This window comes from Balaenoptera acutorostrata, chromosome X (genome assembly GCF_949987535.1).
Source record: "Balaenoptera acutorostrata chromosome X, mBalAcu1.1, whole genome shotgun sequence".
NCBI classification, from domain to species: domain Eukaryota; kingdom Metazoa; phylum Chordata; class Mammalia; order Artiodactyla; family Balaenopteridae; genus Balaenoptera; species Balaenoptera acutorostrata.
The window spans coordinates 58,713,223-58,739,680 of record NC_080085.1 but is presented as its reverse complement, the minus strand read 5'-3'; the positions used below and the strand labels follow the sequence as shown (position 1 = coordinate 58,739,680).

The 26,458-nt window shown below is 37.3% G+C and overlaps 1 protein-coding gene across 5 annotated transcripts in view; it reads left to right on the top strand.

Annotated features, from left to right (window-relative positions):
* The window catches only part of OPHN1 (oligophrenin 1), a 594,537-nt gene that overhangs the window by 240,653 nt on the left and 327,426 nt on the right, over positions 1-26,458 (top strand). For all 5 annotated transcript variants that reach the window (XM_057538773.1, XM_057538771.1, XM_057538772.1 and 2 more), the window contains one exon: positions 5,752-5,823. In XM_057538773.1, coding sequence (XP_057394756.1) covers positions 5,752-5,823 — 72 coding nt within the window. The remainder of the gene's footprint in view (positions 1-5,751; positions 5,824-26,458) is intronic.

Sequence of the window (26,458 nt, the reverse complement as noted above, 5' to 3'; positions counted from 1 at the left end):
ATTGATCTATATATCTGCTTTTGTGCCAATACCATGGTGCTTTGATTACTGTAGGTTTGTAATGTTGTCTGAAGTCTGGATGGTTTATACCTCCAGCTTTGTTCTTTTTCCTCAGGATTACTTTGGCAATTCTGGGTCTTTTGTGGGTCCATATAAACTTTAGGATTATTTGTTCTAGTTCTGTGGAAAATGTTAAGGGCCAATACCACACTATCTTGATTACTGTAACTTTGTAGTAAGTGTTGAAGTAGGTTATGAACTTCAGAACCTGTTTATCAATATCCACAAAACAAATTGCTTGAATTTTGATTGGAATTGCATTGAATCTATAGATGGGACAAACTGACATCTTAAAAATATTAAGTCTTACTATTCATGAATATGGGTTATCTCTCCATTTATTTAGACCTTCTTTGATTTCTTTCATCAGAGTTTTATAGTTTCCTCATGATGATCTTATAGATATTTTGTTAGATTTATTCTTAAGTATTTATATTTTTTTGTGAACTCTATTTCAACAGTTGAATAAATAATCTTTTTGTGTGGTCCCTAGACCTGTACCACCAGTGTCACCTGGGAAATTGTTAAAAATGAAGGTCCTTGGCCACACACCAGAGCTGAGACTTAAATGTAGAAGTACCTATGTTGGTCAATATTTATTTTTATTAGGAGCATGTGGGTCAAGTGGAAACAAGGACAACAAAGTGGTCTATCTTCCCTTTCTCTCGTTGGATGACTTTGTATTGGCAGCTCAGTTTTGTTAAACCCATTTATTCCAATAGCAAGAGTTCTTTAATCTGTAATCACTCTTCCTTTTCAACAGGGTGGTACTGGCTTCTCAGAATACTGCTACCGTTTCATCTCAGCTCCTAGAGAGTTAGGATTGAAGGTAGGGCCCTTAAATCTGGGAAATTAGATCTTTAGGTGCTAATAGTGGCTGTGCCACTAACTTATTTGTGACTTCACACTAATCACTTTATTTCTTCTAGTCTCTCTCCCTTTATATGTAGAATGAGAAAAAATTCCCACCTTCCAAGTTTGTTGTAAGTACTCCAAATGATAAAATGAATATGGTAGGGTTTTATAATAGCAAAAAGCACTGATTATATAAATGTTCCTAGTTATCTTTTGTTGCCCCCAAGATTTGGCTTGTGGAAATTTGACTTGGGAATTTTCTTCATTTAAGAGATTTGCTTCTAATGATAGTTAAGAGAGGCCAATATGGGTAGTTTTCCCAGAGCCTGTTAGATGCCCCACTAGCTAATCCACACTCTACTAAATATTTTCTTCTGTCATAAGAGTTTGTGGACTGCTACCGATGTTGATCTCAAAGGCATTCACCCCTATTTCATTCAGATACCACTAGAAATGTCAGCTGTACAACTCTTCAGCCCTAGTTGTTTCTTGATCTCTTTTATTTACCCAATTACAAAACTCTAAAATATTGAAGAAGGATTCACCTTTTGAGATGTTTTTCTCACCATACTTGCTGGCTGTTTTCCACAGGACTGACTCATTTTCTTCTGTCTTTAATTATGTTGTGCCCTTTTGTTCCCTCAATTCTTCAGTCATGTCTTGAGTATTGGCTCCCCATTTCCCATTTAATTACAGGAATGCTGTGTAGGTTAGGCTCAATGAAGGCCTTTTACAACATGCCAGGAATCATTGCTTGACTGCACCTCTCTCATTTCCTGGAACTGTGGTAGAAGGACTCCTGTACCTCAATATGGTAGATGTTAAATAGCTTTTTATCATTTCTATAAAAAGAGGCCCAAAGAAGCTTTAGTAGAACATGAAGGAAGTTCATAGCCCTAGCATGTGACAACTGCAGATGTCTAGTCATTCTCATAAATGAATTTTAAATTGTTGAGGAAACTATGGAGGGAATAAATGAAGAGGAGCATCCCTGCTTTTATTTCTTAAAAAGTACAGTGGGGGAGGTTGTAGTACCTCTGAAAGTGACCTTTAAAAGTCTGGATAACAGACTTTCTGTATGATTAACGATAGGAGACTTGCCTAGATGCCTTTCTAACTCTGAAGGGGACTCTGTTGGCAATGGTAAGGTCTTTCTTTGAGGATTGCCAAGAATGACCTAAAACAGTGTACCCTCAATGCCTTCTTTTGGTAATTGGTTAACCATAAAAGATTCCTGAGCAATTCTTCACTACTGGATTGAATGCCATCTCTATTTTAGTAAGTGGCCTATCTAGTTTGGTTTTATTCATTCGGAACCATATTTTAGATAAACTCACTAATGTGTTTAGAATGTCACTTATGCTGGGGCTTCTACTGTGATATAGTAGGCAGGAGCTTTTGTCCTAGAGAGCTCACAAAATGAATGCAGTGATCAGAAAGGGAATAAAGGCCAAGTTTACTTAAAAGGGCTTTTCTGAGTAATTATTATATTTCTAAGGAGTTTAAAGGTAAAGCTGAATGGGAAAGAAAGAAGAGCCAATCCTCAGTGTGACATTTCCCTACATTTCTAGCTCTATGTTCTGGCAGAAATTAGTATAATAACCAATGAATGTTAAAGAGAGGAAAAGGTTCAGAGTATCTATTTGTGTTGTAGGAGACAGGGAGCAGTATTGCCAATGCGATTAAGGAAAACTCTCGACTCCAATTTAAGTGAACCATGTACTACTTTTCTAGACTGGGACAGGGCCAAACGTAAAAATAGTAGCCTTATGAACACTGTGAGAAGTTACTGGCACACTTACTTATGCAAGAAAATCCCCCACGGAACATGAAAAACTGGCACCTGTACCATCCTTGGGGTGCCTGCATATGCAAGGGCTCAGCTGAATATCCATACAGAGGCTTGACACATATTACTCTCTTTAGAAGTGGCATGTTCACTTCTTATTCAAAGACAAACTTCCTCAATGTTTCCCAATTGGCTACTTTTGTGTTATCTTTGTGAAACTGGAAATAGTTTTTCTAATTACCTATTGCTACTTAACACCCTATTCCAAAACGTGGTGACTTAAACTAAAACTATTTAATTTTATCTCATGGTTTTGTGGGTCAGGAATTCATGCAGGGGTCAGCTCAGAGATTCTTCTGCTCTATGTGGTGGTATTCACCTTGGAGGTGGGGTGATATGGAGAGTCCAAAATAGCTTCACTCACATATCTGGCACCTTAGTGAGATGACTGGAAGGCTGGGCTCAGCGGGTCTTTTGACGAGAATGTCTACATTTGGCCTCTCTAGCTTGGTAGTCCCAGGGTAGTCCAACTTTTTACATTGTGGCTCAGGGCTCATGGGGAGTGTTCCAAGGGAACCAGGTGGAAGTTACTGGCCTTTTATGACCTAGCCTGGGATGTCATGTAGTATCCCTTCTGCTGTACTGTGTTTGTTCAAAGCAGTAACAAACCCATTCATATTCAAGGTAGAGGGGATGGAGACCTTCCTTCTCAATGTGAGGAGTATCATAGAATTTGTGGCCATGTTTTAAAACTTCCACAATAGTAAAGAAGAAAAATTATTCCCTGTATGTAATCTATGACACCAATAACTTAGTTTATTTCCAGGTGGGTACACAAAGTTGATATCACATAATTCACAATCCATGGAAATGTAGAGTGTATTGGGCAAAGGAGACAGGCTGGTACTTTTAGTAAGATAATTATTGTTTTCAATCAAGGATAGTCACTGGTGTCTATTTTTGACATCATGGAGCTTTGATTGGATGAGAGTTTGCCCATTTAGTTGAACGTTGAATCATACCTGGATAGAAAATAAGTGGTCCAAAGTGCCTGTAGGACTTGGATACAATATGTATTAATGCCTCAATTTGTGTTGCTTTTTGTTGGTAGTTTAAAAATTGCTTCTTACTCTGGAGAATACAGAACTGGTCAAAACTGGCTTTCTACTCTCTATTCTATTTTTGTTATAAAGACATATCTTGTCTTACTGACACTTTGTCTCATCTGATAACGAAGCCAGTCCCTCATTTTCTTGTCTTGTAATGGGTCCAAATTAAAGTGCAGCTAATTTGCACCTCTGAAGAAACAAACCCCACTTGTTGCATTGGATAGATGAAATCTCCCAAGAGGTTTACATGAAGACAAAGCTTTGTATATCTCTACCTGTCCACTGTGCAAGGGATTCAATTTGGATATGATATTTTTATTTTTCCAACACCATATTAATGCCAGTATTTTTAGTACCTGGACAGGCTGTTCCTGTCAGGTTCTGAACTTACAGTTAGGTTGTTAGAAGGCCTGGTCCAGTATTCTCTGTGATGCTGTAATACACTCCTAGTTCTGAGGGAAATGTTCTGGTTTTATGACACACCAGGGCAGGGCTGGAAACAATTTATACTGGGATTTTTCCTGATGCTATTCCTGCTAACTCATTTGCCTCCCATGAAATGATTTGCACTTGGTGCAATTGGACTTTTCATGTATTTTCCATTCCCTTTCTCTTCTCTTTTCCACATATACTTCAGGCTTCCTGTGTCTGTTTCTGGGCATGACCCTGGATATTTATCGATTAAAAACTCAGATCAGACTACCAGTAAAGTTACAGAGAAATGCCCCTAATGTTTCTTCTTTCATTTCCTCTCACAGCATTTGATTATTTTTTTAGGAGAAAAAGTTTATTTTTTCAAATTAAAACTTGATTCCACACCTCTCCAACTTTGGTATTAATATTATCTCTGATTTTCACAGATTTTGATTTCCATGTACAGTTATATTAATTCCCAGATACATCATAAACATTGAAAGATTTGAAAGCATCAACTTAATCCCAATTTGCCATTATATGTTTAATGACAGAATAAAGTTTTGGTGAGTAGTTAAGGAAATGAATCCAAATGTCTAATTATACCAATAGCTCCAACTTAAAACAAATTAAACAAAAAGCTAGAACAGTGCTTTTAAAACTTGAGTGTACACACAAATTACCTAGGGCCCTTGTTAAAATAAGGATTCTTATTTGATAGGTCTGGGGTGGAGGCTGAGATTCTGCATTTCTAACAAGATCCCAGGTGATGCTGCTGCTGCTGGTTAGTGGGCCATATTTTGAGTAGCAAGGACCCAGAAGATTTTTTGAAACCCTTGTTAATTTAAGCGAAATGTTCACTTTAACATTTCTTCATAAACCAGTTTGCATAAAGCTAGGTCAGTTACTCAACTGCTCCAGGGTTAGGGAGTAATTCCCTCATTAAATCCAAGATGTCATTGATTGTTAGATGAGTCATTATTTTATGTGCTGCTAAGAAGGGAAAACACTGACAAACTATGATGCATGGTGATTTCAGAAATGTTAAAATATGAATCTTAGAATTCAAGAGATCAGGTGGTTTCTCTGACTCCTTCCCAGTTTCCACAATGAGTGTTTACTCTGTGCTAGGTACTTTGTCTACAAGATAGGTGCTGTGATGATCCTATTTGACAAAGGTTTGGAGTGGCAAATTACTTTAAGTGGCACAGCTGGAATTTGAACCCTGGTTTCTATGACTGGAGAACCCACACTCTCATCTTCTCCCCCACAGGAAGGGCTCTTGTCCTTGAGAAAAATGCTCCCCTGTGCTGTCTCCCATGGTATTCACTTAAGGTAATCGTCAAAGCATTTGTTTTTAAAAGACCAATATGGGAAAAACAGTAACAAAACCCAACAAACCAGCAAACTAGTTAACATTTTGCAGGATGGTGTATTACAAGGAAATACCCTAGTAACGATGAATGTTGAATCTGAACCTTGCTAATCTACAAGTTATTTTGCGTGTTCTTTCTTTTTCTCTAGGTACACAATGCTAGTGATTTGCTGATCAAGCCCCTGGAAAATTTCCGGAAGGAACAAATAGGCTTCACAAAGGTACATTTTCTCTACATGTATAAGATATTTTTTATAGCAGTTGAGTAGTTGTTTGGGCCACCACCCTTCACTCTTCAGGGGTGAGGAGGATTCGTCTCTATAGGAAAACTCATTATCAAAAAAAGTGAGACAATCTGGATTTGGCTCCTGACTGTGCTTCCAACTAGCTCTGTAACTGTGGACAAGACACTTCTTTTGGAGCTTCAGTTTCTCCATATGGAAAATGGGGAGCTTGATAAACAGCTATTATTTAAAGGTGACTTATCATGTGATGAGCCCCGGGCTAGGTGTTTTACATTCATTCTCTAATCACAACAACCCTGTGAGGTTCTGGTATTAACCGCATTTTACAAATCACGCAACTGAGGTTTGAACAAGATAAAGAACATGATCAAAGTTATAGCTATATAGTTAGGAATTAACAGTTGACAAGATTTAAACCTGAGGATCTATTTAGCTTCAAATCCCACATTCTTTCCATTAAACTATTCTGTCTAGATCTATGCTGTCCAATATGGTAGAGACAAGCTATATAAAGAAAATAAAATTAACAACTCAGTTTCTCAGTCATGCTAGTCACATTTCAAATGCTCAGTGAGTCACATGTGGCTAGTGGCTACTGTATTGGACAGGGCAGCATTGTACCAGATAATGTCAGATTCCCATGGATCTCTCTGATTCCCCAGTGTCTCATGAAGGGGTATGAATAATTGTCAAGTTTATTCTTTACATCTAGGTGTAGGCCTATCTTGTGAGCTCCAATATGTATGTAACATGTGACCAAGACAGCCTACCAGAACTAAATGTAGATTCTTGACCAAGCATCTGGCCCTTTTAGGACTAAGAACACACTGCACAGTGGTTATCATATGGAATACCTTGACAAGCATTTTGGATGAGGCTATGAAAGTAGCAAGTTATGAGAAGAAAGAGCAGACTAGTGGATGTGCTTTCCATTGCCTGGTATCATCAGTCAGGTTGACATGGCATTATGTGAGTAACTGGCATTCAAGCAAAGTGAGTTCTCTGGATAGGCCAGCAATTCTGGATTCCACTAAGTTCATCATTAAATACTTAATTGGGAAAATGTATAATTGAAGGAAAAAAGAGCCTTTAAAATCACAAGTGTGGTATGAAAATAATTAGCTACTTGTTAAGTGACATGACAGTTGTTAACATAACACTGATTAAGGGGATGAAGAAGGACAGATGATGGGAAAACCCTTACATCTGGTTTTCTTTCATTCCCGGTGACAATAGGAAAAATGAAAGTAAGAATATGCTTCAGTGGTTGGCTTCATGTCATCTAAGGGAAAGGAAAAAAATTTCTGTTATGTAATTCCTATGTCCCATGCCTGGGCTGGGGATTTTACATATTCAGTCTTCCTTAATTCTTACAGTAAACCTGTGAGGTAGGATGTATATTATTCACTATCCCAATGAAGAAACTGAGCCTCAGAAAGGTGAAATTCCTATTAGTCTTTTTTTTTTTAAAGTGGCTACATACAATATAATATTCCATTAAATAGCTGCACTTCTCAATTGTTGGTCATTTAGGCTTTTTCTGTCTTTTTTTTTTACTATCATAAAAAAACATTGTAGTGAACATCCTTTTACATACAGATTTCCAAACTTGTCTAATCATCTCCTTAAGATACATTCCTGAAGTGATATTGATGGATCATATGAATGTTTCTATTTGTTTTTTCAAAATGCACCGTTTAAAAAAAATTTTTTATACAGCAGGTTCTTATTAGCTATTTCATACATGTTAGTGTATATATGTCAACCCCAATCTCCCAATTCATCCCCCCACATTCCCCCCTTGGTTTCCATACGTTTGTTCTCTACATCTGTGTCTCTATTTCTGCCTTGCAGTGCAGTTCATCTGTACCATTTTTCTAGATTCCATATATATGTGTTAATGTACGATATTTGTTTTTCTCTTTCTGAATTGCTTCACTCTGTATGACAGTCTCTAGCTCCATCCACGTCTCTACAAATGACCCAGTTTCGTTCCTATTTGTGGCTGAGTAATATTCCATTGTATATATTTACCACAACTTCTTTATCCATTCGTCCGTCAATGGGCATTTAGGTTGCTTCCATGACCTGGCTATTGTAAATAGTGCTGCAATGAACAATGAACATGTGTGTTTTTGAATTGTGGTTTTCTTGGGGTATATGCCCAGTAGTGGAATTGCTGGGTCATATGGTAATTCTATATTTAGATTTTTAAGGAACCTCCATACTGTTCTCCATAGGGGCTGTATCAATTTACTTTCCCACCAACAATGCAAGAGGGTTCCCTTTTCTTCACACCCTCTCCAGCATTCGTTGTTTATATATTTTCTGATGATGCCTATTCTAACTGGTGTGAGGTGATACCTCATTGTAATTTTGATTTGCATTTCTCTAATAATTAGTGATGTTGAGCAGCTTTTCACGTGCCTCTTGGCCATCTGTATGTTTTCTTTGGACAAATGTCTATTTAGATCTCCTATCCATTTTTTGATTGGGTTGTATATTTCTTTAATATTGAGCTGCATGAGCTGTTTATATATTTTGGAGATTAATCCTTTGTCTGTTGATTCATTTGCAAATATTATCTCCCATTCTGAAGGTTGTCTTTTTGCCTTGTTTATAGTTTCCTTTGCTGTGCAAAAGCTTTTAAGTTTCATTAGGTCCCATTTGTTTATATTTGTTTTTATTTCCATTTTACTCCAGGAGGTGGGTCAATAAAGATCTTGCTGTGATTTATGTCCAGCAGTGTTCTTTCTATGTTTTCCTCTATGAGTTTTAAAGTGTCCGGTCTTATATTTAGGTCTTTAATCCATTTTGAGTTTATTTTTGTTTATGGTGTTGGGGAGTGTTCTGACTTAATTCTTTTCCATGTAGCTGTCCATTTTCCCAGCAACAGTTATTGAAGAAACTGTCTTTTCTCCATTGTATATACTTGCCACCTTTGTCATAGATTAATTGATCATAGGTTTGTGGGTTTATCTCTACACTTTCTATCCTGTTCCATTGATCTATATTTCTATGTGTGTGCCAGTACCATATTGTCTTTATTACTGTAGCTTTGTAGTATAGTCTGAGGTCAGGGAGCCTGATTCCTCCACCTCCGTTTTTTTCCCTAAAGCTTGCTTTGGCTATTTGGGGTCTTTTGTGTCTCCATATAAATTTTAAGATTTTTTGTTCTAGTTCTGTAAAAAAATGGCATTGATAATTTGATAGGGATTGCATTGAATCTGGAGATTGCTTTGGGTAGTATAGTCATTTCTCAGTATTGATTCTTTCAATCCAAGAACATGGTATTCCTCTCCATCTGTTTGTGTCATCTTTGATTTCTTTCATCAGTATCGTATAGTTTTCTGAGTACAGGTCTTTTACCTCTTTAGGTAGGTTTATTACTAGGTATTTTATTCTTTTTGTTGCAATGGTGAATGGGATTGTTTCCTTAATGTCTCTTTCTGACCTTTGGTTGTTAGTGTATAGGAATGAAAGAGATTTCTGTGTATTAATTTTGTATCCTGCAACTTTACCAAATTCACTGATTAGCTCTAGTAGTTTTCTGGTGGCATCTTTAGGATTCTTTATGTATAGTGTCATGTCATCTGCAGTGACAGTTTTAGTTCTTCTTTTCCAATTTGGATTCCTTTTATTTATCTTTTTTCTCTGACTGCTGTGGCTAAGACTTCCAAAACTATGTTGAATAATAGTGGCAAGAGTGGATATCCTTGTCTTGTTCCTGATCTTAGAGGAAACACCTTCAGTGTTTCACCGTTGAGAATGATACTTGCTGTGGGTTTGTCGTATATGGCCTTTATTATGTTGAGGTAGGTTTCCTTTATGCCCACTTTCTGGAGAGCTTTTATCATAAATGGGTGTTGAATTTTTTCCAAAGCTTTTTCTGCATCTATTGAGATTATCATATGGTTTTTATACTTCAATTTGTTATTATGGTGTATCACATTGATTGATTAACGTATACTGAAGAATTCTTGCATCCCTGGGATAAATCCCAATTGAAATTGGTGTATGGCCCTTTTAAAGTGTTGTTGGATTCTGTTTGCTAGTATTTTGTTGAGGATTTTGGCATCTATATTCATCAGTGATACTGGTCTGTAATTTTGTTTTTTTGCAGTATCTCTGTCTGGTTTTGGTATGAGGGGGATGGTGGCCTCGTAGAATCAGTTTGGGAGTGTTCCTTCCTCTGCAATTTTTTGGAAGAGTTTGAGAAGGATGGGTGTTATCTCTTCTCTAAATGTTTGATAGAATTCACCTGTGAAGCCATCTGGTCCTGGACTTTTGTTTGTTGGAAGAGTTTTAATCACAGTTTCATTTTCATTACTTTTGATGGGTCCGTTCATATTTTTTGTTTCTTCCTGGTTCAGTCTTGGAAGGTTATACCCTTCTAAAAATTTGTCCATTTCTTCCAGGTTGTCCATTTTATTGGCATAGAGTTGCTTGTAGTAGTCTCTTAGGATGCTTTGTATTTCTGCGGTGTCTGTTGTAACTTCTCCTTTTTCATTTCTATTTTATTGATTTGAGTCCTCTCCCTCTTTTTCTTGATGAGTCTGGCTAATGGTTTATCAATTTTGTTTATCTTCTGAAGGAACCAGCTTTTAGTTTCATTGATCTTTGCTATTGTTTTCTTTGTTTCTATTTCATTTATTTCTGCTCTGGTCTTTATGATTTCTTTCCTTCTGCTAACTTTGGGTTTTGTTTGTTCTTCTTTCTCTAGTTCCTTTTGATGTAAGGTTAGATTGTTTGAGTTTTTTTTCTTTGTTTCTTGAGGTAGGATTGTATTTGCTATCAGCTTCCCTCTTAGAACTGCTTTTGCTGCATTCCATAGGTTTTGGATCATCGTGTTTTCATTGTCCTTTGTCTCTAGGTATTTTTTGATTTCTTCAGTGATCTCTTGGTTATTTAGTAACATATTGTTTAGCCTCTATGTGTTTGTGTTTTTTACGGTTTTTTCCCTGTGATTGATTTCTAATCTCATAGAGTTGCGGTCAGAAAAGATACTTGATACAATTTCAATTTTCTTAAATTTACCGAGGCTTGATTAGTGACCCAAGATGTGATCAATCCTGGATAAGGTTCTGTGTGCACCTGAGAAGAAAGTGTAATCTGCTGTTTTCAGATGGAATGTCCTATAAGTATCAATTAAATCATCTGGTCTATTTTGTAATTTAAAGCCTGTGTTTCCTTATTAATTTTCTTTCTGGATGATCTGTCCTTTGGTGTAAGTGAGGTGTTAAAGTCCCCTAGTATTCCTGTGCTACTCTCGATTTCCTCTTTCATAGCTGTTAGCATTTGCCTTATGTATTGAGGTGCTCCTATGTTAGGTGCATATATATTTATAATTGTTATATCTTCTTGGATTGATCCCTTGATCATTATGTAGTGTCCTTCCTTGTCTCGTAACGTTCTTTATTTTAAAGTCTCTTTTATCTGGTATGAGTATTGCTATTCCAGCTTTCTTGTGATATCCATTTGCACAGAATTTTTTTCCATCCCCTCACTTTCAGTCTGTATGTGTCCCTAGGTCTGAAGTGGGTCTCTTGTAGACAGCATATATACGGGTCTTGTTTTTGTATCCATTCAGCCAGTCTATGTCTTTTGGTTGGCACATTTAATCCACTTACATTTAAGGTAATTTTCGATATGTATGTTCCTATTGCCTTTTTGTTAATTGTTCTGGGTTTGTTTTGTAGGTCCTTTTCTTCTCTTGTGTTTCCCTCTTAGAGAAGTTCCTGTAGCATTTGTTGTAGAGCTGGTTTGGTGGTACTGAATTCTCTTAGCTTTTGCTTGTCTGTAAAGCTTTTGATTCCTCTGTCGAATCTGAATGAGATCCTTGCCAGGTAGAATAATCTTAGCTGTCGGTACTTCCCTTTCATCACTTTAAATATATCATGCCATTCCCTTCTGGCTTTTAGAGTTTCTGCTGAGAAATGAACTGTTAACCTTATGGGAGTTCCCTTGTATATTATTTGTCATTTTTCCCTTGTTGCTTTCAATAATTTTTCTTTGTCAAGTTTTGTCAATTTGATTACTATGTTTCTCGGTGTGTTTCTCTTTGGGTTTTTCCTGCCTGGGACTCTCTACGTTTCCTGGACTTGGGTGGCTATTTCCTTTCCCATGTTAGGGAAGTTTTTGATTATAATGTCTTCAAATATTTTCTCGGGTCCTTTCTCCCTCTCTTCTCCTTCTGGGGCCCCTATAATGCGAATGTTGGTGTGTTTAATGTTGTCCCAGTGGTCTCTTAGGCTGTCTTCACTTATTTTCGTTCTTTTTTCTTTATTCTGTTCCACAGCATGAATTCCACCATTCTGTCTTCCAGGTCACTTATCCATTCTTCTGCTTCCGTTATTCTGCTATGGATTCCTTCTAGTCTATTTTTCTTTTCAGTTACTGTATTGTTCGTCTCTGTTTGTTTGTTCTTTACTTCTTCTAGGTCTTTTTTAAACATTTCTTGAATCTTCTCGATCTTTGCCTCCATTCTTTTTTCGAGGTCCTGGATCATCTTCACTATCATTATTCTGCATTCTTTTTCTGGAAGGTTGCCTATCTCCACTTCATTTAGTTGTTTTTCTGGGATTTTATCATGTTCCTTCATCTGGTACATAGCCCTCTGCCTTTTCATTTTGTCTATCTTTCTGTGAATGTGGTTTTCGTTCCACAGGCTGCAGGATTGTAGTTCTTCTTGCCTCTGCTGTCTGCCCTCTGGTAGATGAGGCTATCTAAGAGGCTTGTGCAAGCTTTCTGATGGGAGGGCCTCGTGGTGGGTAGACCTGGGTGTTACTCTGGTGGGCCGAGCTCAGTAAAACTTTAATCTACTTGTCTGCTTATGGGTGGGACTGGTTTCCCTCCCTGTTAGTTTTTTGGCCTGAGGCAGCCCAGCACTGGAGGCTACAGGCTCCCTGGTGGGGCCATTGGCAGACTCGGTGAAGGCTCACGCCAAGGAGCACCCCCAGAACCCCTGTTGCCAGTGTTCCGTCCCTGTGGTGAACCACAGCCATCCCCCGCCTCGGCAGGAGAACCCACAACACTAGCAGGTTGTTCTGGTTCAGTCTCCTGCTTCTTCCCTCTGGGTCCTGATGCGTACACTACTTTGTGTGTGCCCTCCAAGAGTTGAGTCTCTGTTTCCCCCAGTCCTGTTGAAATCCTGCAGTCAAATCCCACTAGCCTTCAAAGTCTGATTCTCTGGGAATTCCTCCTCCTGTTGCCTGATCCCCAGGTTGGCAAGGCTGATGTGGGGCTCAGAACCTTCACTCCAGTGGGTGGACTTCTGTGGTATAATTGTTCTCTGGTTTGTGAGTCACCCACCCAGTAGTTATGGGATTTGATTTTCTTGTGACTGTGCCCCTCCTACCATCTTATTGCGGCTTCTCCTTTGTCTTTGCACATGGGGAATCTTTTTTGGTGAGTTCCAGTGTCTTCCTGTCAATGATTGTTCAGCAGTTAGTTGTGATTCTGGTGCTCTTCCAAGAGGGAGTGAGCGCCTGTCCTTCTACTCTGCCATCTTGAACCAATCCCATCTTCCTATCAGTCTTTTTTCCTACTTCTCTAACAGTGGGACCACCCTGCACACCTATAAGGAAGGTAAACAGCTCAGTGTGAGAGTAGTTTTCAAGAAACTGTCTAGAATTCTCCCAGTAGTGAAATTTAAGATAGTAGAAACAGCACTGAGGTAAGTACTAGAAACTGTAGCTTAGCTTCCAGTCTACCACTGTATGTTATCAATTTATGGCCTCTTAGCTCCAACCCTCTTCAATACCTGTTCTGTTAAAATGGACAGAAATCCTTTAAGCATCTCTCCTTTACTATAAGCAAGATATTAAGCATTCTCAGTAGAGGGTGCTGGAGGGATATTGCAGGAGGAGGGATTGTCCTGTAGTTTCTAGCTGCTGCATAGGTGGGTTGGTAGAGAGGGAGTGAGATATCCTGTGGGGCTCTGATCCAGGCATATACCCACAGTACAGGGTCCCTCAATGACCTTGAAACCTCCACCTGGCCTGGTGATAACCTTTCTATAGGTTTTTCAGTATATGTCTTTCCCTCAAGGCCTTTCCACTCATGCTATCCTCGAGCTTCCTTCTGTAGGACCAGCACATAGCCTACCTGCTGACTGAAGGTTTATAACAGAGGTGCTGGTCTCCACTTCCTCTGCCAGCCCCCATTACCGCCTGCTTGTGCTCTGGAAGGTTCCTACTGGCCCTATGAATCTTTCCTGAAACCTAGAGTGTTCCCATCCTCTCTGTCTGCTTCACTGGTTGCTGATTCTCTGCCTCCCACCCACACTCTGGACTTGCCTCCTGCTTATTTACTTAGTGACTGTGGACTACCAGGCCAAAACAGCAAACTTCTCTGCTGTTCAGTGGCTTCGATTATACCTCTTCCAGTGAGATCTGAACCCCTTCCAAATTTGTCCTTCTTTGAGTACCTTACTTCAGCCTTAGGGTACCATATATAGTTTCCTTATATCTTATGGTTAGTTTATTTTAGTTTAATAAGTTTGTAGCTCAGTAATTCTTTGTACTGGTTTCTACCTCTTGACTAGGCCTAGACTGATGCCCCCAGACTGATACACTGCTGCTAGCTGGCTCTGTGATTTTACTGGTACGTGCTTTATTAGGTCCTTACAAATATAATTATATGTTCTCATTTGAAGCCCCGGATAACCCTGTAAAGTACAGGTTATTATCCCTTGTTTATAGATGAGGAAACTAAGGTTCAGTGACCTGTGGCGTCTAAGGTCACTCGACAAGGAAGTGGCAGAGCTTGGATATGAATTCAGTTCTCCTGGTTGTAAGTCTATGTCTCCTTTCAGTGTATGAGAGATATCACTTCTCCCTGGGCCTCAGTTTTCTCATATGTACAATAAGAACAATGGACAAATAACTCATAATCTAATATTCTGTTTGAGATTCTAAAGGTAATTAACTAAATGTGCATCTATTGAGATGTACAAATTAGCTAGTCAGAATTTGGTGTGCCATAAATGTAAAATACACAGTCGATTTTTAAAAATAAAATTTTATTGGAGTATAGTTAATTTACAATGCTGTGTTACTTTCTGCTATATAGTGAAATGAATCAGTTATACATATACATATATCCACTCTTTTTTAGATTCTTTTCCCATATAGCTCATTACAGAGTATTGAGTAGAGTTTCCTGTGCTATACAGTACACCCTTATTCGTTATCTATTTTATGTATAGTAGCGTGCATATGTCAATCTCAATCTCCTAATTTGTCCCTCTCCCTCTTTCACCGGTGATAACCCTATGATTGTTTTCTACATCTGTAACTCTATTTCTGTTTTGTAAAAAAGTTCATTTGTACCATTTTTTTTAAATTCCACGTATAAGAAATATCATATGATATTTGTCCTTCTCTGTCTGACTTACTTCACTCAATATGACAGTCTCTGGGTCCATCCATGTTGCTGCAAATGGCATTATTTTGTTTTTTTTTTTACGGCTGAGTTATATTCTATAGTATAAATGTACCACATCTTCTTTATCCATTTCTCTGTCAATGGGCATTTAGGTTGCTTCCATGTCCTGGCTATTGTATATAGTGCTGCAGTGAACATCGGAGTGCATGCATCTTTTCGAATTATGGTTTTCTCCGTGGATTTGCCTCGGAGTGGGATTGCTGGGTCATATGGTAGTTCTATTTTTAGTTTTTTAAGGAACCTCCATAATGTTCACCATAGTGGCTGTACCAATTTACATCCCCGCGAACAGTGCAAGAGGGTTCCTTTTCTCCACACCCTCTCCAGCATTTATTGTTAGTAGATTTTTTGATGATGACCATTCTGACCACTGTGTGGTGATACCTCATTGTAGTTTTTATTTGCATTTCTCTAATAATTAGTGACGTTGAGCATTTTTCATATGCCTCTTGGCCATCTGTATGTCTTCTTTGGAGAAATGTTTAATTAGTTCTCTGGCCCATTTTTTGATTTGTGTTATTGTTTTTTTGATATTGAGCTGCATGAGCTGTTTGTATATTCTGAAGATTAATCCCTTCTTAGACACTTCATTTGCAAATATTTTCTCCCATTCTGTGGGTTGTCTTTTCATTTCATTCATGTTTTCCTATTCTTTGCAAAATCTTTTGGTTTTAATTAGGTCCCATTTGTTTATTTTTGTTTTTAATTTCATTATTCTATGAGGTGGGTCAAAAGATCTTGATGATTTATGTCATAGAGCAGGGGTCCCCAACCCCTGGGCCATGGACCAGAAACTAGGTTTATTCCTAGGTATTTTATTCTTTTTGTTGCAATGGTAAATGGGATTGTTTCCTTAATTTATTTTTCTGATCTTTCCATGTTAGTGTATAGGATTGCAAGAGATTTCTGTGTATTAATTTTGTATCCTGCAACTTTACTAAATTCACTGATGAGCTTTAGTAGTTTTCTGTTGGAATCTTTAGGATTTTCTATGTATAGTATCATGTCGTCTGCAAACAGTGACAGTTTTACTTCTTCTTTGTCAATTTGGATTCCTTTTATTTCCTTTTCTTCTCTGATTGCCATGGTTTGGGCTTCCAAAACTATGTTGAATAATAGTGGCGAGAGTGGGGACCCTTGTCTTGATCCTGATTTTAGAGGAAATACTTTGTTTTCACCACTGAGAATAATGTTTGCTGTGGGTTTGTCATATATAGCCTTTATTATGTTGAGGTTGGTTCCCTCTATGCCCACTTTCTGGAGAGTTTTTGTCATAAATCGGTGTTGAATTCTGTCAACATCTTTTTCTGTATCTATTAACATAGTCATATGGTTTTTATTCTTTAATTTGTTAATATAGTATATCACATTGATTGATTTGCATATATTGAAGAATTCTTGCATCCCTGGGATAAGTCCCGCTTGGTCATGGTATATGATCCTTTCAATGTGTTATTGATTCGGTTTGATAGTATTTTGGTGAGGAGTTTTGGATCTATGTTCATCAGTGATACTGGCCCGTAATATTCTTTTTGTGTGATATCTCTGTCTGGTTTTGGTATCAGGGTGATGGTGTCCTCGTAGCATGAGCTTGGGAGTCTTCCTTGCTCTGCAATTTCTTTGGAATAGTTTCAGAAGTATAGGTGTTAACTCTTCTCTAAATGTTTGATAGAATTCGCCTAGTGTCCATTTGGTCCTGGACTTTTGTTTGTTGGAAGTTTTTAAATCACAGTTTCAATTTCAGTATTTGTGACTGATCTGTTCATATTTCCTATTTCTTCCTGGTTCAGTGTTGGAAGGTTGTGCCTCTCTAAGAATATGTTCATTTCTTCTAAGTTGTCCATTTTACTGGCGTATATTTGCTTGTAGTTGTCTTTTAACATCCTTTGAATTTTTGTGGTGTCAGTTGTAACTTCTCCTTTTTCATTTCTATTTTTATTGATTTTAGTCCTCTCTCTTTTTTTCTTGATGAGTCTGGCTAAAGGTTTACCAATTTTTTTTTATCTTCTCAGCGAACCAGATTTTAGTTTCATTGATCCTTGCTATTGTTGTCTTTGTCTCTATTTTATTTATTTCTGCTCTGATTTTTATGATTTCTTTCCTTCTAATAACTTTTGGTTTTGTTTGTTCTTCTTTCTCCAGTTGCTTTAACTGTAAGGTCAGGATGTTTATTTGAGATTTTTCTTTTTTCCTGAGGTAAGATTTTATTGCTGTAAACTTCCCTCTAAGAACTGCTTTTGCTGTGTCTTATAGGTTTTGGATCATCATGTTTTCATTGTCATTTGCCTCTAGGTATTTTTTGAGTTCCTCTTTCAGTTCTTCAGTGATCCATTGGTTGTTTAGTATCATATTTTTTAGACTCCATATTTTTTTTTTATAGTTTTTTTTCCTGTAATTGATTTCTAATCTCATAGTATTGTGGTTGGAATGCACTCGATTTTGAACATAGTATGAAAAATGTAAAATATCTCAATATTTTATATTGATTACATGTTGAAATGAGACTATTTTTGAAATGTTGGGTTAAATAAAATATATTATTAAGTTTGCCATGGAGTGCAGTGTTGGTGCCGGCAATGCAGGTGGTAAAAGTATTTTCTTAGTTAGAAGCGAGTGTAGAAAGTGACATTTTTTGAGTACACTGCAAGGGAGCACCATATGAGACCAAGAGGGGGTTTGCCCCAGGGGAGAGAAACTGGGCTTCTTTTATGTTCCATTCTGGTCACCCTTAGGTTAATATTCCACCCATGTGGTGGTTTGGGCTGCGTGTGTTGTATCTCAATCTTCCTGGAATGCCAACTGCTTTTGACTGCTGGTAATTTCACTTGCGGGGAGGGTGCTATTTTCTTATCTTGAAAGGACCTCCCCAGCCTAAGATGGCTGTTCTATTCTTAAGCGCCACAAGTTAAATTCACCTGTTTTTCCTTTTTTAATGTGACTACTAGAAATTTTAAAATTTATAGATGTGGTTTGCATTTTATTTCTATTTGATAGCACTGAACTAGTCCAAGTAGCTACCTTTGGTAGACAGCTCCTGCCATTGCATAGGCTCTCTGGGTCTAAAATAAACCGGAGGCAGCATTTGAAGAAAATTATATATACATAGATATATAATTAATTAAATTATTTAACATATATAAAGTTCTTAGAACAGCACCTGGCAATAATAAGTGTTAAATAAGTGTTTCCTGTGGTCGTCACCGTCGTCCTCTTCCTCCTCCTCCTTATCATTGTTATTACTGCCCACAAAACAGGGAGAATAGAATATTCCCCATGAAATTATCCCATTGATGATGGATTTACTCTGATTTTAAAAATTCAGAAAAGAAATTTATGAATGAGGCAGAAAGAGAGGGGTAGGGGCAATGACTGTTTCCCAGGTGACTACTGGTATATGGAGAGATTTCATGTCACTAGGTGTTTAGATTTCTGTCTGGCTCCACAGGATGTGGTAGTTGTCTTTTTGTCATAGAAACAAAAAAAAAAAGATGTAGAATAAGAGTTCTGGGAAGTAAGAAGGGACACATTCTGAGTAAACTTATCCTGTCGTTCAAATGGGATTATCCTCTTCAAATGACACTGATGCTACAAACTCTTGAAATAATAAATGTCTTAAGTGTAATTTTTGGAAAAGTGATGGGGCAAGCATAACGGGGAGTAACTTTTGATACTCGATAATCTCCTGTTGCTCCTGTATGGACAGATTTTGAGCTGCTGTTCAGGGATGGTTTTGGTGCCTTATGCAAGTTGCCCTGTTTGCAGAGTTCATTTACAGGCCAGTCACATCTGTTGTTAGTTCAACTTGGGTGATTAGGCCCCAGTAGACAGGCTCTTTCAATAATCTGAATCTCAGAAGGCTATTTTGTAACTGAGTCATTTCATAAAGACAACAGTTCCCATCAGATTAGCCAATCGGTGATACCTTGGGCACTAGCTTCTGTTATACAATAGCTTATAAGTGGCTGTCAGATGGTTCACTTTCCTAGCATGGAATCATGGGCCAGGTGACGTCACAGGTATCATCTCTATCAGAGGGTTTTTCCCAGGGGGAAACTTTTGATTGGAGCTCCTAATTCTCTACTTCAGGCACAGCAGTTTTCTTTTGATCTGTTTTATATAGGGGATTTTTGGGGGTAATATTTCTTTTTAAACAGGACAATATTAGTTAAAAAGTTAGTAAACCACTTCTTTATGCTAAAACTTGATAGAGCTCACTTTTCCAGTTAAATACGATTTGTCTTTCAACTTCTGTGTGGTAGTTTGGGTATTTATGCAATTAGGTGGGCTTTTGTTTTCTTCTAGTTTTAATATGTAATCTACAGTTTTATCAGACTACTATTTTACAGTGCTTAGTTTTTGAAAACGTAGTGTTTGGTTTTTGCATTCTGAAGATTGAAATTATATACAGCATACACACACATATATAATTTAAAGTGAAATAGTATTGCCGACTGAAAAAATGTACCACCTAAAAGTTGAGAATTATGTTTTTTTGATGGACTTTCTAAGGACTCAAGCCCGGGAGGCGACCTCTCAGATAGTTCCGAGGGACTGCTGTGAAGAGGTGAGGGATGAGCCAAGATATACAGGGGTTTTTGCAACAAAAATCAGTAGTTGGAACATCAACAGATTACTGTTAATTAAAGAAAACTAGACATCTCAGGTTAATGAATTTAGAACATGAATTTTCTGTGTATGGGAAGATGCAAGAGCCTGGGCTTATTGAAATCATTCGTTTGACATGCATCTTAACTATCTAGGGCCAGTATCATGTTTTTCTCCATTCTGAAACCCCTCAAGGTACACAGTTGCGGGTGGATGCAGTGGCTGATGGCTGATGGCTTAATGGCAGGCATCCTGCCTGTTTCCATCCTGAGTTCCTTCAGGGCTCAACTTTGGGGTCGGCTGTAGTGGCTGATGGCTTGTTAGCTGCAACAGCCTTTGTTTGCTGATATGGCAGGTGGCATTCTTTGTGCATAGTATAATAGGATCTGTAAAGAAACTCAGCAGTCTCCACTCTTTACCTCCTTCTCACAGGCGTCTTTTTTTTCTTTTCCATTATGGTTTGTTACAGTGTTTTAAATATAGTTCCCAGTGCTATACAATAGGGCCTTGTTGTTTATCCATTCTATATATAATAGTTTGCATCTGCTAGTCCCAAACTCCCAATCCAGCTCTCCCCAACTACCCCTCCCTCCTTGGCAACTATAAGTCTGTTCTCTATGTCTTTGAGTCTATTTCTGTTTTGTATATAAGTTCATTTGTATCATTTTTAAGATTCCACATATAAAGTGATATCATATGGTATTTGTCTTTCTCTGTCTCACTTACTTCAATTAGTATAATAATCTCTAGGTACATCCATGTTGTTGCAAATGGCATTATTTCATTCTTTTTTATGGCCAAATAATACTCCAGTGTGTATGTGTGTGTGTGTGTACTGCATCTTCTTTATCTGTTCATCTGTTGGTGGACAATTAGGTTGTTTCCATGTTTTGGCTATTATAAATAGTGCTGCTATGAACTTAGGATTGCATGTATCTTTTCAAATTATAGTTTTGTCCAGATATATGCCTAGGAGTGGGATTGCTGGCTAAAATGGTAACTATATTTTTAGTTTTTTGAGTACCCTCCGTACCGTTCACCATAGTGGCTACAGGAATTTACATTCCCACCAACAGTGTAGGAGGCTTCCCTTTTCTCTACAGCCTCTCCAGCAGTTGTTATTTGTAGACTTTTTAGTTATGGCCATTCTAACCAGAGTGAGGTGGTACCAAATTATAGTTTTGTTTTGCATTTCTCAGAGGCATCTATTTTTAAACAGTTTAATTTGTATTCTTTAGTGGTTATTTTCCTATTTAAAAATATACTTGTATTGCTATTTCTTGATTTATCCAATTTAGAAATTACTTCTCCATGCTATGAATACAAGACAGCATTGTTCACACCTATCTTTCCCTCCCTTTCTAATTTTTGGAATAATTATAAAATCCTTTTACTTCTTCTATTGCTTAACTCTGTTACTTTATTATTTTTCTAACATGTTTATTGGAGTATAATTGCTTTACAATGTTGTGTTAGTATCTGTTGTATAACAAAGTGAATCAGCTATATGTATACATATATCCCCATATCCCCTCCCTCTTGCATCTCTATCCCACCCTCCCTATCCCTCCCCTCTATGTGGTCAAAAACCACCAACTGATCTCCCCATGCGAAGCAGCTGTTTCCAACTAGCTATCTATTTTACATTTGGTAGTGTATATATGTCAGTGCTACTCTCTCACTTCCTCCCAGCTTATACTTCCCCCTGCCTGTGTCCTCAAGTCCATTCTCTATGGCTACATCTTTCTTCCTGTCCTGCCCCTAGGTTCATCAGAAACTTTTTTTTTTAGATTCCATATATATGTGATAGCATATGGTATTTGTTTTTCTCTTTCTCACTTCTCTCTGTATAACAGACTCTAGGTCCATGCACCTCACTAAAAATACCTCAATTTCATTTCTTTTTATGGCTAATATCCAATTGTATATATGTGCCACATCTTTTTTATCCATTCATCTGTCGATATTCACTTAGGTTGCTTCCATGTCCTGGCTATTGTAAATAGTGCTGCAATGAACATTCTGGTACATGACTCTTTTTGAATTATGGTTTTCTCAGGGTATATGCCCAGTAGTGGAATTGCTGGGTCATATGGTAGTTCGATTTTTAGTTTTTAAAGAAATTTCCATACTGTTCTCCATAGTGTCTGTATCCATTTACATTCCCACCAACAGTGCAAGAGGCTTCCCTTTTCTCCACACCCTCTCCAGCATTTATTGTTTGTAGATTTTTTGATGATGGCCATTCTCACAGGTGTGAGGTGATACCTCATTGTAGTTTTGATTTGAATTTCTCTAATGATTAGTGATGTTGAGCATCCTTTCATTTGTTTGTTGGCAATCTGCTTATCTTCTTTGGAGAAATGTCTGTTTAGATCCTCTGCCCATTTTTGGATTGGATTGTTTGTTTTGTTGATATTGAGCTGCATGAGCTGCTTATATATTTTGGGGATTAATCCTTTGTGAGTTGCTTCATTTGCAAATATTTTCTCCCATTCTGAGGGCTGTCTTTTCGTCTTGTTTATGGTTTCCTTTGCTGTGCAAAAGCTTTTAAGTTTCATTAGGTCCCATTTGTTTATTTTTGTTTTTATTTCCATTTCTCTAGGAGGTGATTCAAAAAGGATCTTGCTGTGATTTATGTCGTAGAGGGTTCTGCCTATGTTTTCCTCTATGAGTTTGGTAGTGTCTGGCCTTACATTTAGGTCTTTAATCCATTTTGAGTTTATTTTTGTGTATGGTGTTAGGGAATGTTCTAATTTCATTATTTTACATGTAGCTGTCCAGTTTTCCCAGCACCACTTATTGAAGAGGCTGTCTTTTCTCCACTGTATATTCTTGCCTCCTTTATCAAAGATAAGGTGAATACTTGTGTGTGGGTTTATCTCTGGGCTTTCTATCCTGTTCCATTGATCTATATTTCTGTTTTTGTGCCAGTACCATACTGCCTTGATGACTGTAGCTTTGCAGTATAGTCTGAAATCTGGAAGCCTGATTCCTCTAGCTCCATTTTTTTCCCTCAAGATTGCTTTGGCTATTTGGGGATTTGTGTTTCCATAGAAATTGTGAAATTTTTTATTCTAGTTCTGTGAAAAATGCCCTTGGTAGTTTGGTAAGGATTTCATTGAATCTGTAGATTGCTTTGGGTTGTATAGTCATTATCAAAACATTGATTCTTCCAATCCAATAACATAGTATATCTCTCCATCACTTTGTATTATCTTTCATTTCTTTCATCAGTGTCTTATAGTTTTCTGCATACAGGTCTTTTGTCTCCTTAGGTAGGTTTATTCCTAGATATTTTATTCTTTTTGTTGCAGTGGTAAATGGGAGTGTTTCCTTAATTTCTCTTTCAGATTTTTCATCATTAGTGTATAGGAATGCAAAAGATTTCTATGCATTAATTTTGTATCCTGCTACTTTACCAAATTCATTGATTAGCTCTAGTAGTTTTCTGGTAGCATCTTTAGGATTCTGTATGTATTGTATCATGTCATCTGCACAGTGACAGCTTTACTTCTTCTTTTCTGATTTGGATTCCTTTTATTTATTTTCCTACTCTGATTGCTGTGGCTAAAACTTCCAAAACTATGTTGAATAATAGTGGTGACAGTGGGCATCCTTGTCTTGTTCCCGATTGTAGAGGAAATGGTTTCAGTTTTTCACCATTGAGAATGATGTTGACTGTGGGTTTTTCATATATGGCCTTTATTATGTTGAGGTAAGTTCCCTCTATGCCTACTTCCTGGAGAGTTTTTATCATAAATCGGTTTTGAATTTTGTTGAAAGCTTTTTCTGCATCTGTTGCGATGATCACATGGTGTTTATCCTTCAGGCTGTTAATATGGTATATCACACTGATTGATTTGCGTATATTGAAGAATCCTTCCATTCCTGGGATAAACCCCATTTGATCATGGTGTACGATCCTTTTAATGAGCTGTTGGCTTCTGTTTGCTAGTATTTTGTTGAGGATTTTTGCATCTATGTTCATCAGTGATATTGGCCTGTAGTTTTCTTTCTTGGTGACATCTTTGTCTGGTTTTAATATTAGGGTGATGGTGGCCTTGCAGAATGAATTTGGGAGTGTTCTTCCCTCTCTTGTATTTTGGAAGAGTTTGAGAAGGTTAGGTATTAGCTCTTCTCTGAATGTTTGATAGAATTCGCCTGTGAAGCCATCTGGTCCTGGGCTATTGTTTGTTGGAAGATTTTTAGTCACTCTTTCTATTTCAGTGCTTGTGATTGATCTGTTTATGTTTTCTATGTCTTCCTGGTTCAGTCTCGGATGGTTGTGCTTTTCTAAGAATTTGTCCATTTCTTCCAGCTTGTCCATTTTATTGGCACATAGTTGCTTGTAGTAATCTCTGATGATTTTTTGTATTTTTGCAGTGTCAGTTGTTAATTCCCCTTTTTCATTTTAGTTGTATCGATTTGAGTCTTTTCTCTTTTTTTCTTGATGAGTCTGGCTAATGGTTTATCTATTTTGTTTATCTTCTCAAAGAACCAGCTTTTATTTTTATTGATCTTTTCTACTGTTTCCTTCATTTCTTTTTAATTTATTTCTGAGCTGATCTTTATGATTTCTTTACATCTGCTAACTTTGGCATTTCTTTGTTCTTCTTTCTCTAATTGCTTTAGGTGTAAGGTTAGGTTGTATATTTGAAATTTTTCTTGTTTCTTCTGGTAAGTTGCACTGATGTAAATGTCCCTCTTAGGACTGCTTTTGGTGCATCCCATAGGTTTAAGGTCATCGTGTTTTCATTGTCATTTATTTCTATGTATTTTTTGATTTCCACTTTGATTTCTTCAGTGATCTCTTGGTTATTTAGTAGCGTATTGTCTAGCCTCCATGTGTTTGTATTTTTTACAGTTTTTTCCTGTAATTGATATCTAGTCTCATTGTTTTATGGTCAGAAAAGATACTTGATATGATTTCAGTTTTCTTAAATTTACCAAGGCTTGATTTGTGACCCAAGATATGATCTGTCCTGGAGAATGTTCCATGAGCACCTGAGAAGAAAGTGTATTCTGTTGTTTTTGGATGGAATGTCATATAAATATCCATTCAGTCCATCTTGTTTAATGTATCATTTAAAGATTGAGTTTACTTGTTTATTTTCATTTTGGATGATCTGTCCATTGGTGTAAGTGAGGCGTTAAAGTCCCCTACTGGTACTGTGTTACTGTCGATTTCCCCTTTTATGGCTGTTAGCTTTTGCCTTATGTATGGAGGTGCTCGTATGTTGGGTGCATAAATATTTACAATTGTTATGTCTTCTTCTTGGATTGATCCCTTGATCATTATGTAGTGTCCTTACTTGTCTTTAGTTGTAGTCTTTATTTTAAAGTCTTTTTTGTTTGATATGAGAATTGCTACTCCAGCTTTATTTTGATTTCCATTAGCATGGAATATCTTTTTCCATCCCCTCTCTTTCAGACAGCATGTGTCCCTAGGACTGAAGTGGTTCCCTTGTAGACAGCATATATATGGGTCTTGTTTTTGTATCCATTCAGCCAGTGTATGTCTTTTGGTTGGATCATTTAATCCATTTACATTCAACGTAATTATCAATATGTATGTTCCTATTACCATTGTCTTAATTGTTTTGGGTTTGTTTTTGTAGGTCTTTTCCTTCTCTTATTTTTCCTGCCTAGAGAATTTCCTTTAGCCTTTGTTGTAAAGCTGCTTTGGTGGTGCTGAATTCTCTTAACTTTTTCTTTTCTGTAAAGGTTTTAATTTCTCCATCAAATCTGAATGAGATCCTTGCTGCATAGAGTAATCTTGGTTGTATGCTTTTCCCTATCACCAGTTTAAATATGTCCTGCCTCTCCCTTCTGGCTTTCAGAGTTTTTGCTGAAGGATCAGCTGTTAATCTTATGGGGATTACCTTCTATGTCATTTGTAGCTTTTTCCTTGCTGCTTTTAATATTTGTTCATTGTATTTAAATTTTGACAGTTTGATTAATATGTGTCTTGGCGTGTTTCTCTTTGGATTTATCCTGTATGGGGCTCTCTGTGCTTCCTGGACTTTATTGACTATTTCCTTTCCCATATTATGGAAGTTTTCAACTATAATCTCTTCAAATATTTTCTCAGACCCTTTCTTTTTCTCTTCTTTTTCTTGGACCCCTATAATTCAAATTTTGGTGCATTTAATGTTGTCCCAGAGGTCACTGAGACTGTCCTCAATTCTTTTCATTCTTATTTTTTTATTCTGCTCTGTGGTCGTTATTTCCACTGTTTTATCTTCCGGGTCACTTATCTGTTTTCCTGCCTCAGTTATTCTATTGATTTCTTCTAGAGCATTTTAAATTTCATTTATTGTGTTGTTCATCATTGTTTGTTTGCTCTTTAGTTTTTCTCATTCCTTGTTAAATGTTTCTTGTATTTTCTCCATTCTATTTCCAAGATTTTGGATCATCTTTACTATCGTTACTCTGAATTGTTTTTCAAGTAGACTGCCGTTTCCTTTACATTTGTTTGTTCTGGTGGGTTTTTACGTAGCTCCTTCATCTGCTGAATATTTTTCTGTCGTCTCATTTTGCTTAACCTACTGTGTTT